Raw genomic sequence first — 16,424 nt, forward strand, 5'->3', positions numbered from 1 at the left:
TCAGGGTGCCTGGGCTCCTTCCACCAAGCCAGCCTCCAGCGCCATGTCGTAGAAGCGGGACGACGGATCCGCGAGGAGAGCTTTAGGAGAACCTTCTTCGACAACTTTGCCGGCTTCCATGACGATTACACGGTCCGAATCTAATATCGTGTTGAGCCTATGCGCGATGGTTATTATTGTACAATCGGCGAAATCCGCGCGAATCGTTTTTTGAATGAGGGCGTCAGTTTCTACATCGACAGCAGCCGTGGCCTCGTCCATGACCAAAATTCGCTTCTTCTGCAAGATGGCCCGAGCTAAGCAAATCAGTTGTCGCTGACCCACTGACAAATTTGCGCCGCCTTCTGCTATCTGCGTTTGCAAACCCTCCATGGAAAATAGCTCCTTAACGTGAGCCTTGTCTAAGGAGTCCCAGAGCTCCTCATCAGTGTGCACGTCATTCGGATCCAGATTGACTCTGAGAGATCCTGAGAATATCACGGGGTCTTGGGGAATGATTGTGAGACGCGGTCGGAGGTCGTGCAGCCCGAGTTTGGCCACGTCGATACCGTCGATCAGCAAATGGCCCTCGGCAGCTTCGATAATTCGGAAGAGGGACAGCGTGAGGGATGATTTTCCTGCTCCAGTTCGACCGACGACTCCGATTTTCTCACAAGGTCGTATGTTCAGGTCAATTTGTTTCAAAACCAATTCTAATCCTTCTCGGTATCGGGTCGAGTATTTATCGAAAACAACTTCTCCGTTGTCCGGCCAAGAATCTCCAGGATCGAGATCCGTCTTCAGCGGTGCTTCTGGTTCCACGACCGTGTATTCATCGATGCGCTCCGAGGCGACGATTGCCGCTTCGACTTCCGATGCGAAATGTACGATGAGAGTGAAAGCGAACGCGGCTCCCATGGAGTAAGAAACCACGAAGCCTCCGACGCCGGGATCCATGATTCCCTTCTGCTGCACGACCAGGATTCCAGAGGCTGCTATGAGAAAGTTCCCGATGAGCTCGAGCCGAGTAGCTAACCACATCCTTCCGACGAAAAGGAGGTAAGTACAATTCTGTGTCAAATCGACCTTGTAATCTGATTTCGCTATGAAATGATCCTCCGCGCGGTACGCCCTGATGCTACTCAAGCCGTAGAGTGTTTCTGCGAAGTGGTTGTAGACTGGTGATCGGCTGACGCCTTCCATGCGCTTCAATTGACGGACCGTACGCATATAGATCCTTTGGAAAACCACGTACAGGAGCAATAAGGGAGCCGACACCAAGAGGAAAATCGGAACGTTGACCGAAATCAGCACCAAGACCCCCATGAGCTGGAAGAACATGTCGAAGAAAACATTCGCCGCCACTGGGAGCTGAATGTCGAGCTGATCGACGTCTTTGCCGAAGCGATTCAGTAGCCGACCGAGAGGTGTGGTGTCGAAGAAGCTCATCGGTGCTCTAACTATCGCGTTCAACATGCCGTTGTGCAATTTCCGGGCGGCTCTCAGGGTACCGTTGGCGAGAAAAGCGGACCCGACGAACGTGAAGAGGCCGTAGAATAAACCCAAGGCCGCGTAAACGAGGATTCGCTGTGTTCGCCGGGCGTAATTCTCGTCGCTTTTCTCGGGCGAGTCGCTCGACCACTCGCTGAGCCAAATTCCGCTGTAAACATCGAACACTCGGGCTCCGGCGAAGCCTGCCAGAATCAACAAGCACGAGAGAGCTCCTATTTTTGATAGATAGTTCGTATAGACCGACCGCTTGACCGATCCCGATTGCATGCCCTCGTCCGCGGTGAGATTTCGCTCCGGCGGATCCCCGAACACCTGCAAGCTGTCTCCCGAGACGACGCTCATCGATCGCGGATACGATTCCTTTATAAGGAGCGGTTCCAGGTCCGGTTCTGATTTTCTTTCGCTGCTCTTCGCGTGTTCCTTGAGAAATTCCGCGAATTCTCCGACCGAGTTCCTCAGTTCGTCGAAGGTGCCCTGTTCGCTGATCTTCCCCTCCTTCATGAAAACGATCCGATCGACTTTCGGGAGGACAGAGAGCATATTCGTCACAAAAATCCGCGTCTTCTCCCTCAGCATACCGGTGTTCCCGATAACATCCTGGAAAATGGCCGAGCCGACGTGGGCATCGACGGCGCTTAGCGGATCGTCGAGCAAATACACGTCTCGATCCATGTACACGGCTCGGGCCAGCGAAATACGTTGCTTCTGGCCGCCGCTCAAGTTGACACCTTTATCACCGATTTCTGTCTGGTCGCCATGTGGGAGAATCCCGAGATCTGTGGTTAGGCAGCAATTCGAAAGAACTTGTTTGTAGAAAAACTTGTTGAATTCCTCGGTGAAGAGAATGTTCTGTTTGATGGTTGCGTTTTGAATCCAGGCTTGTTGAGGAACGTAAGCTACGCTGCCCGACAGGTCGATGCTTCCTCGCATCGATCTGATGTCGCCGAGAAGAGAATTCAGCATCGACGACTTTCCCGAGCCGACCTTCCCTACAATAGCGACAAGTTGTCCGGCTCTTACGGACAAATCGATATTCTCCAACGTCAGCTCGGATTCCTTGCCTGTCCAACTCGACGAAGAGCTTATCCATCTCGCAGCGTTCCCGGCTCCGGGTGAGTTTCCCACAACCTTTTCCTCGAGATCCTTGGCTCGCAAGAATCCCTCTATTCGACGCACGGAGACCAGGGTTTGGACACCGTTCGATATGACGTCAGGGATCGTAGCCAGCGAAAAACGCATACTGTTGAATAGACCGAGAGATACGAAGGCTACGTTCGTATCGATTGTGGTGAGGTCGTTGACGAGAACGTAGGTTACGAATGCGAAGAGACTCACAAGGAAAGGGGTTACGGACCAGAAGAAACGAAGCGTTGCCGTGAGATAAGCAAAAGTGTTCAGATAGTCGTTTTCCTCTTTGCGGACGTTCTGTATCCGATTCACGAATGGCGGTTCCCAACCGTAGAACTTAACGATTTTTATGCTCGATAGAATCTCACTGATGTATTTGAGTCTGGTGTCTTTCAGACCCATCTGCTTCGACTGTACTTTCCTGCTCAGATTAGCGACGAGCGCCGTTATCGGCGTCATGATGATTATTATCGAGATGCCAGCGAGACACGACGGTCCGAGGAATTTCCATAGGAGCCATGTGCAGAGCGCAACGTAGATCGGACATCGGATAACTGTGCCGGCGTAGTTTGCGAACTGGTAAATTTTATCTGCGTCTACTGACAGGAGATTGACGAGCTCGCCCACCGTGAATTTCCCCAGGTGATTCCCGTCGACTCGCAAGGACTTCCGGACAATGGCGGCTATCAACAGTGATTTGGTTCGATTCCCGAGCAGAATGAGAATGTAATCGCCCCATCGCAACAGCGTCGTTGAGATGTTGTACGACAAAAATATCAGGATCGCGTAGACGTAGCCCTTCCACGTCGGCTCACCGGGCGCTGTCAGGAATAAAATCAGCTCGTTCAGAGCCAGGAAGGAGCTCAGGCGGATCACGACGAACAGAACCAACAAAATCAGAGCTCCCAATATAGTTGACCAGTAGGTCAGGAATATCGATTTCAAGAGGTTGACGCTCCGGCCTGATGACTTGAACGAATTCTCAGTGCGTTTCCACTCCTCGTAGCAGTTCGCCGAACACATCGAGTCAATTATAGGCGGTAACTCGTTCATGGACAGTGGCTTGCTGTTTCCGCGATACACGAGATCCGAGAAAAAATTGAAAAACACCGTAGCCAGCGGCGACACTGTTTGAGCTTGACGGTGCTTCGCTTGGAACCTTCCCCGGGGTGGGGTGTCCTCGGAGATAGCCGCCAGAGCGAACTGAAGTACGACGAGTGGATAGCTGAGCATCTCGATCGTGAAGCCTGTTTTCTGCGGTAGCACGGTGTGCCTTGTATCGGCACCGTATACACTGAGCAGATGACGATAGTAGATCGGGAGCTCGCAGATAACCTCAAGCGACCAAAAGACCGTCAGGAAGGCTGAGCTAGATATCCCTCGGTTACGATCGCTGACTTGGAGAGCAAACACTATGAGAAAGTTTATGGTCCTCAGGAGATCGTTGATGAAGCTTGAAATGTTTGAGGAAGCACCGTTCAGAGCGTAGAATGCTCCATAGGAGTGGAGCAGCATCTGAGCACCACTAGTCAGTATTTTCGCAATGTGCACGGCTGTGATCGGCAGTGTTTTTCCAGGCCAAGTCCGTCGCATGCACAATTGAATTCCGCCGCCGACTAAAACAAACAGCGTGGGTACAAAAACAAGCACTGTGTCCTCGAAGCATTCCGTAAGCACCGGGGGCTCGTCGCTCCAAAAACTCGGGTCCCACAACGGACCTTTACAGTAAGCTCCGCTCATCTTCGAGCTGCTCGATGTGAGAGCTCCCTCACTGCTCAAAGGATGAGCCCTGAGAGTCGCCTCTTGCGCTGTGGAGCAAGTCTCCTCATCGCGAAACCCAACAACGAACAGTCGCTTGCTCAACTAAATGTCGGTCGTTGCTTTGCCTTTCGCTGTTGCTGTTTTTGACCAGTCACGAATCACGAAATTCAAGAGGCTCCAAAGATCGTTCCGCAGCGCGCATTAGTAGAGAGCGGACATTTCATGGAGATATTGTTGTTTCGAGACAAATCCTACTAGATTTTTGAGCGCGATTGCCGAGCTCGCGCGTCATCTGCTCGTTCCCTTTACACCGATTCACGCTCCGGAGGAGAAAGGATTCCAGAAATCGGAGCCAAACGCGATCGAAATCTCGGATGAGGTCGGCAGCGACCGACAGAAACTGAAAGCTGATCATGGAGTCGGGAGCGCGAGCGAAGGAGAACCAGGCTGCCGTATGGGTCACTCCGAATGCGCCGTCAATGAGCAAAAGTGGTGGAGACTAATGTCGATGCGTCGGGGATCCGCACAGACGGCGGAGCTGCGAGTGGTGGGAACATCATGGATGAACCCATAAGAACCCACCGGTCGAGCAGTGATTATTAGGCGAGAACGACCTGGCCCATGATGGCGGCGAGTTCTCGAGCCCCGTGGGCCAAGTCAAAATTCCTTCCAGAGGCTCTTTAGACAATCTCTGTATTGTTAAGAGTTAAGATTTCTTAGAATCAGAGTTCCGGCTTCGGGAGGGCACGTTGACTTGGGTAATTCCCAGGATCTCTCGATCTCCCTACCGAGCGAGTCCCGACAAAGAAGTACCTGCTCAATGGAGCCGATCTATTGAATGAAGGAGACCAGCCAGGCTTGCATCGGAATCGACCTGATGAGCCACCTGGCGAGATTCATCGAGCTCTTCACTAACTCAGGAGACTTTTAAGCGTATTCGCTTGGACGTCCAAAGTCTCTCCGAGACACTCCATGGGACGGGCTTCCTCCGGGCCACCTAGGGGCACTCTATCAACAGTGGAATCTTTCACAGCTCATAGAAACCGCAACAAAAGTTAATGGAGAACGCAAAAAAGGACGAATCGAGACATTCAAAGAATGCCCATCATCTGTTCCCAGTTCCGAGATGGAGGTGCCAAGATCGAGTCGGGAGAATTGTAAACGGGCTGTCCCCTCTACGGATGTATGCCGGAGGTCTCAAATCGACGGCCATCTCCGGAAAGCGACAAAAAAGCCGGGCGTGCTATCCTATTGGGAAGACTGTGTGCGTACCCTGTCCTCCGATGGCGACGGAGAAAGAAGGGAGGATTGAGCTTAACTTAGATTTATTAAAAACACTCCGTATATTTCGACCCTTCCAACATCTTCGCATGCCTATAGGAGCTTGATCAGAGCTCAGGACTTCGTCGGACTCTCGACGAGACCAGCTTCCCGCGCCATATCATAGAAACGTGAATTTGGATCTCCGAGCAGAGCGGGCGGGGAACCTTCTTCAACAACTTTGCCGGCTTCCATGACGATTACACGGTCCGAGTCCAAGATCGTGTTGAGCCTATGCGCGATGGTTATTATTGTACAATCGGAGAAATCGGCGCGAATTGTTTTTTGAATGAGGGCGTCAGTTTCTACATCGACAGCGGCCGTGGCCTCGTCCATGACTAGGATTCGCTTCTTCTGCAGAATAGCCCGAGCCAAGCAAATCAGCTGTCTCTGACCCACTGACAAATTCGCGCCACCTTCGGCTATCTCTGTTTGCAAGCCCTCAATGGCAAACTGCTCCTTCACGTGGGCTTTCTCCAAGGAATTCCAGAGCTCCTCATCGGTATGGGCGTCATTCGGATCCAGATTGGCTCTGAGAGATCCCGAGAATATCACGGGGTCTTGAGGAATGATTGTGAGACGCGGTCGGAGGTCGTGCAGACCCACTTTGGCCACGTTGATACCGTCGATCAGCAAACGGCCCTCGGCAGCTTCGATAATTCGGAAGAGGGACAGCGTGAGAGATGATTTTCCTGCTCCAGTTCGACCGACGACTCCGATTTTCTCACGAGGTCGAATATTGAGATCAATTTGATTGAGGACCAATTCTAATCCTTCTCGGTATCGGGTCGAGTATTTATCGAAGACGACTTCTCCGTCGTCGGGCCAAGAATCTCCAGGATCGAGATCCGTCTTCAGCGGTGCTTCTGGTTTCACGTCCGTGTATTCTTCGATACGCTCCGAGGCGACGATCGCCGCTTCGACTTCCGATGCGAAATGCACGATCAGAGTAAAAGCGAACGCTGTTCCCATTGAATACGACACCACGAAGCCAGCCACTGCAGGATCCATAATTCCTTTCTGCTGCACGACCAGGAAGCCGGACACTGCGATGAGGATGTTCGCGATGATATCGAGACGGGTACCGAGCCACATCTTCCCGACGAAGAGAAGATAAGTACAATTCTGCGTCAGGTCAACCCTATCATCCGACTTTGAGATGAAATGATCTTCTGCGCAGTACGCCCTGATGCTGCTCAAACCGTAGAGAGTTTCGGAGAAGTGATTGTAGACCGGTGATCGGGTCACGCCTTCCATGCGTTTCAGTTGTCGAATCGTCTTCATGTAGATCCTCTGGAAGACCATGTACAAGAAAAGTAGGGGAGCCGAAGCCAGGAGGAAAATCGGGACGTTGATTGAAATAAGAATGATGACACCAAGCAGCTGGAAGAACATATCGAAGAAAACATTCGCCGCCACTGGAAGCTGAATGTCGAGCTGATCGACGTCTTTGCCAAATCGATTCAGTAGCCGACCGAGAGGTGTGGTATCGAAGAAGCTCATCGGCGCTCTGATAACCGAGTTCAGCATGCCATTGTGCAATGTTCTAGCGGCCTTCAAGGTGCCGTTCGCAAGGACAGCGGTTCCGATGAACGAAAGAATTCCATAGAGGAGACCCAAGGCTGCGTAGACGACGATCCGGAGCGTCCGTTGACCGTAATTCTCATCGGTTTTCTCAGATGAGTCGCTCGACCACTCGCTGAGCCAGATCCCGCTGTACACATCAAAAGCTCGAGCGCCGGCGAAACCAGCGAGGATCACGATACAGAAAGAAAATCCTATTTTGGAGAAGTAGTTCGTATAAACCGACAGTTTCACCGATCCCGATTGCATGGCCTCATCCAATATCAGAGTTTGCTGCACTTGATCTCCGAAAACTTGCATGCTGTCGTTCGAGACGATGCTCATCGATCGCGGATACGATTCCTTTATAACGAGCGGTTCTGGCTCCGGTTCCTCCTCCTTCTCATTGCTCTTCGCGTGTTCTTTGAGGAATTCCGCGAATTCGCCGACGGTGTTTCGCAATTCCTCGAAAGTACCTTGCTGGAAGATCTTCCCATCTTTCAGGAACACGATCCGGTCGACTTTCGGGAGGACGGAGAGCATGTTCGTGACGAAGATCCGTGTTTTACCTTTCAGTATTCCCGAGTTCCCGATGACGTTTTGGAAGATAGCCGAGCCCACGTGAGCATCGACGGCGCTCAGAGGGTCGTCGAGCAGATAGACGTCTCGATCCATGTACACGGCTCGGGCCAGCGAAATCCGCTGTTTCTGACCACCGCTCAAGTTGACACCTTTCTCACCGATCTCGGTCTGATCGCCCCCGGGGAGAATTTTCAGATCTGTTGTTAAGCAACACTTGTCGAGCACTCGCTTGTAGATGGGCTTGCTGAACTGTTTCGTGAAGAGAATGTTCTGCTTTATCGTTGCGTTCTGAATCCACGCTTGCTGGGGCACGTAGGCGACAGTCCCTGAGAGATCGACTCGGCCGCGCATTAGTTTCACGTCCCCGAGGAGTGAGTTGAGCAGCGATGATTTGCCACAACCGACCTTGCCCACGATGGCGACGAGTTCTCCAGCTCCGATAGTCAAGTCGATGTCTTCAAGCGCCAGCTCGGATTCCTTGTCCGTCCAGCTCGACGAGACACTCTGCCATTTGGCAGCATTCCCTGCGCCGGGCTTGTTGCCGATAACGTTCTCCTCGAGATCCTTCGCTTGGAGGAAATTCTCTATCCGACGGACGGACACCAGAGTTTGAACTCCATTGGAAATGACGTCAGGAATCGTCGCTAGCGAAAAACGCATGCTATTGAAGAGTCCGAGCGATACGAAAGCGACGTTTGTGTCGATCGTGGTGAGATCGTTGACGAGAACGTAGGTCACGAACGCGAATAGACTTACGAGGAAAGGCGTCACCGACCAGAAGAACCTCAACGTAGCGGTCAGATAGGCGAATTTCCTCAGATACGCATTTTCATCCTTACGGACGTTCTGGACCCGGTCGACAAATGGCGGCTCCCAACCGTAGAACTTGATAATTTTTATGCTGGATAGAATTTCCCCGATGAATTTGAGCCTCGAGTCCTTCAGGCTCATCTGTTCTCCTTGCATTTTCCGGCTGAGATTCGCGACGTACGCGGTTATGGGTGACATGACTACGATGACCGAGATTCCAGCGAGACACGACGGCCCCAAGAAATTCCACAGCAGCAATGTACAGAGCCCGACGTAGAAAGGACACCCTATCATGATACCGACATAATTCGAAAACTGATAAATTTTGTCTGCATCTACAGACAGGAGATTTACAAGTTCGCCCACCGTGAATTTCCCCAGGTGATTACCGTCGACTCGAAAGGATTTCCGGACGATAGCGGCTATCAGTAGGGACTTGATTTTGATTCCGAGAGAAATTAGGAAATAGTCACCCCATCGCAACAACGTGGTGGAAGAGCTGTAGACTACGAATATCAAGACGACGTACACGTAACCCTTCCAAGCGGGGTCGTCGGGCGAGCTGAGGTAGAGAATTAGCTCGTTCAGAGCGAGGAAGGAGCTGACACGCGTCACGACGAACAGAACTTCCAGGATCCAGACGAATGAAAGCATCGGCCAGTATGTCATGAAAATGGATTTGATGAGGGAGATTTTCCGTCCCGATGCCCTGTACGAGTCGTCGGTTTCCTTCCATTGTCTATAACAGGTAGAGGAGTACATTGTGTCGATTATGGGCGGCAAGTCCGTCATGACAAGCAGCTTACTGTAGCCTCGGTAGACCAGGTCCGAGAAGAAGTTGAACAAAAGCTTCGACATCGGTGATACAGTGTAGATCGGATGACGTTTCGGTAGAATCTTCCCAAGGTCGGGTGTGATCTCAGAGAATGAAGCCAGAGTGAATTGAACGACCACCAGCGGATAGCTCGCCATTTCGATTATGAAGTCTGTGTCTTGGATGGGCTCCAGATTGAGGTCCGTGGGCCCGAAAACCGTCAGAGAGTGGCGATAGTATATCGGTAGCTCACAGAGTAATTCCAAGAACCAGAAAATAGCCAGGAATGCAGAACTTGATATTCCTCGGTTGCGGTCTGTGACTTGAAGAATGAGGACCATGATGAAGTTGATTACCCGAAGCAGATCGTTGACGAAGTCCGACGTGCTCGAGCTAGCACTGGAGAGAGCGTAAAACGCGCCGTAACAGTGGAGCAGGACCTGGGCGCCGGTCGTCGCTATTTTCGCGACGTGAAGGATCGTGATCGGCAAACCTTTTCCAGGCCATGTTCGGCGAGTGTACAGGTAGATTGCACCGCCGATTAGAACGAAGAAACTCGGAACGAAAGCGAGCACTGTGTTCTCGAAGCACTCTGTCAGTACCGGGGGTTCATCACTCCAGAACTTCGGGTCCCATAAGGGACCCTGGCAGTAACCCCCTTTCATTGTTCGGCTTGTCGGCAGCGTCGAGTTCGGTTCGTACCAAAGAGCCCTCAGGATCTGACAATCCGGCGGCTGCCCACAGCTTCCGGGAACACGGAACGATTCGGTCAGTCTTGAAAGCCGCCGAGTTGAACCTCTCCACTGGTCATTACGGGCCCAACTGAGAGACAGCAGTCGTCTGTTCGATTCAAGCGCGGTCAACACATGGATGCCTAATGCTGTTGTTTTAAGAATGTCATCGAATTCAAGAGGCTCCCAGGATAAATTCGCGACGCCCAGCGGGAAAGAGAGATTTGTCACTTTGGGGATCAGTCTCTAAAGCGTCGAGCATTGTCCGCGCGATCGACCGAAGCGTGTTTCGAGATTGCCAGGACGTGAGTCGACCACCTACAGACTTCGCTGTTCGCTCTCTCTCGCTCTACGGATAGAACCGTCTGCTAGGGAACATAACATCACGATTGAGAACAGCAGTCGGAACTCAGCACATCGTGATATCACGATGGACGATGACCACGAGGATGGTTCGAGTGGAAATCGCCTGGAACGCTCATTACTAGCGGCGCATATTTCCGGAACCGCGTCTGGAACGCTTTCTCTGCACAAATGATCTCCGTCAATAGGGCGACGCGATGACACTTCACCTCTTCGCCCGTTTATGATTGAATTTCCTGCACACTTTGCAGTATCTTTGTCTCACGAATAGAGTGGTGCTCCGGTCTTTGATAGTTTTCCGTATAATTCCTGGTCAGCCGGGTCTCGTGTAAAGACTCGCGTGCTGTCTTTTGAGATGATCATTTTCTCTTCCCTGACCAGGCTGAGGCTGGGATTGCTCCGGGAGCACTCCTAGAAGTTCCGTGGTATAGTTATCATTCTCCTGGACTATTATACCGTTCCCTTGGTCGAATCTTCCTGAACCCCCAGAGTTTCGTACAATTATTGTATTGAAATTACGATTTCTCCGACTGCGAAGGTTCTCGAATCCAAGAGGATGCGAGCCCTCTTTAATACGTGCGTCGGCAAAAGCGATTACCAAACAGCCCGTACGTTTTAATGCGGAAGTCTGCCTGAAAACCCTAACTTGCGGTTGGTGGTCGATTTCAGCGGTCCGTCGTGCTTCTCGCGAATAGCACCAATACTTCGGGATGGTTTGCGCCATTCACGGGAAGCAGCCGAATGATGGACCTGAAAAGACTGGGAGAACGAGGTTCCGATGAATCCGACGGACACAGATTACTGGTATTCCCCGTTTGGTTCATCGGTCTCTCCTAAACTGTGTATTCTAGACTGTATACCGAGAGCGCAGGCCATCGTGGAGCAAAGATGGATCAATATAAAATGGAGAAACCCTGCTCCTGGAAAACGTAGTATACCGGAACTCGAGCAATCCCTGCTGAGCTCTTCATGGCACATTCCCCCCATCAGGGATTTCTACTGATTTGATCCACAAGGATTTATTCCTCTCGGATTAAAATTGGGTTTATGGATCAACTCTAGACGCGTCATACTGCAATCGAGCTTCTGCTAGAACCTCATCTCTCGAACTCCGATCATGGAATATCGGCGCCGTGAGATCATTCGGAACTGATACGATTCCCAGTGAGGCCAGAGCGACTGACTCAGGTTTAGGTGGTGGGCATTCTGCTGGAGGATAGTCGTTCGTCCTTTTTCCACGAACTCGAATTCGAAAGGATTCCCAGGGTCTAGGAAAGTCCACATCCGACTAGACAACGCTAAGAGGATCACCAAGGAAATAAACGCCGCTATACGTGTGCGACTTCAACTCATGCGACATCTTCCAGCCCTCGGTCGGCGCAGCACCGCACGTCTCTCAGCAGAAAGCGAGAATTTTCAGATCTATGTTCAAACAAAACTCCGCGATCGCATGCTCGCGGAGCGAAGAGGAAAGAACCTCGGGGTAACGGTATTTCACTTCATTGGCGAGCTCCGACGTGTGCTCGACGAGACACGCATAGCGCATTCGAGGGAATATCCATTTATCCTCACAAGGGCCTCGGATCGAGGAGGAGCTAGTTCAGGCTTCGTGGTCCGCACATCTAATGCAGGGACGGAGTCTTAACCGCTGGAACTGGCTTACTTTCTGAACGCACAGGAAGCCGCTGCGCTCAGGTCCGGGCGCAGTCGCCGGCAGCCCTGCGACGATCCCTCCGACATCCAGGGGGCACACACCCGTGCAACGAGCCCCTACTCGATAGATGGATCTGTATTTCGCTTACCTGGTCCAAATTGTACTAGAAATGTACAAGGGCTATGATCGAGGCTCTTCCTAATGCAATCTTGTCGCAGGAATCATCCGATTTATGGAGCATTCGATCAGTGTTCCATTGGTCAGAGAGTTGGATGCAGAAAGAACACGCTTCTAATGTGTAAATCTTTATTAGTCTCCTTCCGGGTTCTGCTAGAATTTTATAAACATCATAATGTTCGCTTCTCCTCTCGGAATCTTTTCGGATCTTATAAACATCATCAAAGTTCCTCCGAGCTTGACCTCTCGGGTGAATTGACTAAATCAGTCGGACTTCTTGGAAGTCTCAACGAGTCCCGCTTCAAGTGCCATGTCGTAGAATCGGGACGATGTATCCTCTAGCAATGCTTTGGGAGAACCTTGCTCGACAACTCTACCGGCATCCATAACGATTACTCGATCCGAGTCTAGAATTGTGTTCAGTCTATGAGCTATCGTCAATATTGTGCAATCAGAGAAATCGGCACGAATGGTTTTCTGGATGAGAGCATCCGTTTCCACATCGACAGCGGCAGTGGCTTCGTCCATGACTAGAATGCGTCTCTTCTGTAGGATAGCCCGAGCCAAGCAAATGAGCTGTCTCTGGCCCACCGATAAGTTTGCGCCACCTTCCGCAATTTCGGTTTGAAGACCTTCACAGATGAACTGTTTCTTGACGTGTGCTTTTTCTAGGGCGTTCCATAGCTCTTCGTCAGTGTGAACGTCGTTTGGATCGAGATTGACTCTCAGTGTTCCTGAGAAGATGACTGGATCTTGAGGGATTATCGTGAGTCGCGGCCGGAGATCGTGCAATCCAAGACCAGCTATGTTGATGCCATCGATGAGCAAACGACCCTCGGCGGCTTCGATGATCCGGAAGAGCGAAAGTGTGAGCGAAGACTTCCCCGCGCCAGTCCGACCCACGACTCCGATTTTCTCACGCGGCCGAATCTGTAGGTCCACCTCTTTGAGAACCAATTCTAGACCCTTCCTGTACCGAGTTGAATATTTGTCGAAGACGACCTCACCCTCAGCGGGCCAAGATTCCTCGGGTGTGTAATCTGTCTTCCACGGGGCTTCGGCTTCGACGTCTGAGGAATATTCTTCGATCCTCTCCGAAGCCACTATGGCCGCCTCGACTTCAGAGACGTAGTGAACGATGAGATTGAAGGCGAAGGCCGTCCCCATCGAGTAGGACACCACGAATCCAGCCATCGCGGGATCCATGATACCCTTCTGCTGAACGACAAGTATGTTTGAGATGACGATGAGGAAGTTCGCGATTATATCGAGTCGGGTACCGAGCCACATCTTCCCTACGAATAATAAATAGGTACAGTTCTGCGTCAGATCCACGTGCACGTCCGAAGTTGAAATGAAATGTTCTTCAGCGCCGTAGGCTCTGATGCTGCTCAATCCGTTCAGTGTCTCAGCGAAATGGTTGTAGACAGGAGACCGCGTGACGGCTTCCATGCGTTTAATCTGTCGGATGGTTCGCATGAAGACTCTTTGGAAAACCATGTAAAGTACGAGTAGAGGGGCCGATATGACGAGGAAAATAGGGATATTGATCGTAATCAGAGCGATTACTCCGACGAGCTGGAAAAACATATCGAGGAAGACATTCGCTGCAACGGGGAGCGTTATGTCTAGCTGGTCGACGTCTTTGCCGAATCGATTCAGAAGCCGACCCAGAGGCGTTGTGTCGAAGAAACTCATAGGGGCCCTAATGATCGTGCTCAGCATGTCGTTGTGCAGTTTTCTGGCAGCACTGAGCGTTCCGTTGGCAAGACATGCCGTGCCAACGAACGATAGAAAGCCATACGATAGGCCTAAGGCCGCGTAAACAAGGATGCGATAAGTACGCTGAGCATAATTCTCGGCGCTTTTTCCCGGAGAGTCGCTCGACCATTCACTCAACCAAACCCCAGTGTAAATGTCGAAGGTTCGGGCCCCAGCAAAACCGACTAGGATCGCCAAGCAGAAGAGGAACCCTATTTTCGAAAGGTATTTTGTGTACACCGATAGTTTCACAGATCCGGATTGCATGTACTCTTCCGATATGAGAACCTGATTCGCTTGGCCTCCGTAGATCGACGTACTATCCGTTGAAATGATGCTCATCGACCGAGCGTGCGATTCTCGCGTGAGCACAGGTTCTGGTTCCGGCGTTTCTTCCTTTTGGCTGCTCTTCGCATGCTCGTTGAGGAATTCCGCGAATTCCCCAACGGTATTCCGCAGCTCATCGTAGGTTCCTTGCTCGACGATCCTGCCATCCTTCATGAAAACGATGCGATCAACTTTCGGAAGAACAGAGAGCATGTTGGTGACGAATATTCTCGTTTTCTGCTTCAGAACGCCCGTGTTTCCGATGACATCCTGGAAAATCGCCGAGCCCACATGAGCATCGACGGCACTGAGCGGATCATCGAGCAGATAAATATCTCGATCCATGTACACGGCCCGCGCCAGCGAAATGCGCTGCTTCTGACCACCGCTCAGGTTTACGCCTTTCTCGCCAATCTCAGTCTGATCGCCGCCTGGGAGGATTTTCAGATCCATACTCAGGCAACATTTGTCGATTGTGCGTTTGTAGAGCGATTTGCTGAACTGCTTCGTGAAGATTATGTTCTCCTTGATGGTCGCGTTCTGAATCCAGGCTTGCTGGGGGACGTACGCCATAGATCCGGCCAGATCGATTTTCCCGCGCATGAGTTTGATATCGCCCAGGAGCGAGTTGAGCAGGGAGGACTTTCCGCAGCCGACCTTGCCCACTATGGCGACGAGCTGACCAGTTTTGACGGTAAGATCGACTTCTTCAAGGGTGAGCTCGCAGAGCTTCGCGGTCCAGCTCGATGAAACCCCCTCCCATCTGGCGGCGTTTCCGGAGCCAGGCTCGTGCCCGACAACATTCTCCTCGAGGTCTTTCGCCATCAGGAAACTCTGAATGCGTCGGACCGACACCAAGGTCTGCACGCCATTCGAGATCACGTCCGGAATAACGGCGAGGGGAAAACGCATACCGTTGAAGAGACCAAGAGATACGAACGCAACATTGGTGTCGATAGTTGTGAGATCGTTGACGAGTACGTAGGTCACGAACGCAAATAGACTGACGAGGAAAGGTGTCACCGACCAGAAAAAGCGCAGAGTGGCCGTCAGATAAGCGAATGTCTTAAGGTATTCGTTTTCCTTCTTGCGGACTGTTTGCACTCGGTCAACAAAGGGCGGTTCCCAGCCGTAGAATTTGACGATTTTTATGCTCGATAGAATTTCGCTTATGAATTTCAATCTGGTGTCCTTCAGGCACATCTGCTTGGATTGCACTTTTCTGCTCAGGTTGGCCACGATTGCCGTGACGGGGGTCATGATGATGATTATCGAGATGCCAGCCAGACAGGAGGGTCCGAGGAATACCCACAGCATCCATGTGCACAGGGTTACGTAAAGGGGGCACCCTATCATGATGCCGACGTAATTAGAGAATTGATAAATTTTGTCCGCGTCCACCGACAGGAGATTTACAAGCTCGCCGACAGTGAATTTTCCCAGATGATTTCCGTCAACTCGAAGAGATTTACGGACGATTGCGGCGATGAGTAGGGACTTGATTTTGATTCCGAGGGAGATCAGAATGTAATCGCCCCAACGTATCAGGGTCGAGGATACGTTGTACGCGAGGAGGATGAGAATAACGTAGCAGTAGCCCTTCCAGCTCGGTTCGTCGGGCGACGTGAAGTACTTTATGAGTTCGTTTAAAGCTAAGAAAGTGCTCACTCGGGTGATGACAAAGGAGCTTTCGAGGACCCAAACGAATGTCAGGATCGGCCAGTAGGTCATGAAGATGGATTTGATGAGACCCACGTTCTGGCCTGATGCCTTGTACGAATCTTCGACTTTTTTCCAACGTCGGAAACAGTACTCCGAGTACATGGAGTCGATGAGCGGTGGCAGGTCCTTCATCGAGAGCAGTCGTCTGTATCCCGTGTAGACAAGATTCGTGAAGAAGCTGAACAACAGTTTCGAAACGGGTGACACCGTGTAGATGGGG

At 51.5% G+C, this 16,424-nt stretch overlaps 1 protein-coding gene across 1 annotated transcript; it reads right to left on the minus strand.

The window, feature by feature from the left end:
* Positions 1-16,325, minus strand: LOC100897651 (uncharacterized). The gene is made up of 4 exons (XM_029112740.1): positions 12,669-16,325; positions 5,805-10,213; positions 5,067-5,095; positions 1-4,443 (listed from the first exon to the last, which is right to left on the minus strand). The coding sequence occupies exons 1-4, from the start codon at positions 16,304-16,306 to the stop codon at positions 1-3; spliced, it is 12,519 nt and encodes a 4,172-aa protein (XP_028968573.1). The 5' UTR covers positions 16,307-16,325.
* Between the last annotated feature and the right edge of the window lie 99 nt (positions 16,326-16,424).

This window comes from Galendromus occidentalis, unplaced genomic scaffold, assembly GCF_000255335.2.
Source record: "Galendromus occidentalis unplaced genomic scaffold, Mocc_1.1 scf7180000077526, whole genome shotgun sequence".
Taxonomy (NCBI): Eukaryota; Metazoa; Arthropoda; class Arachnida; order Mesostigmata; family Phytoseiidae; genus Galendromus; species Galendromus occidentalis.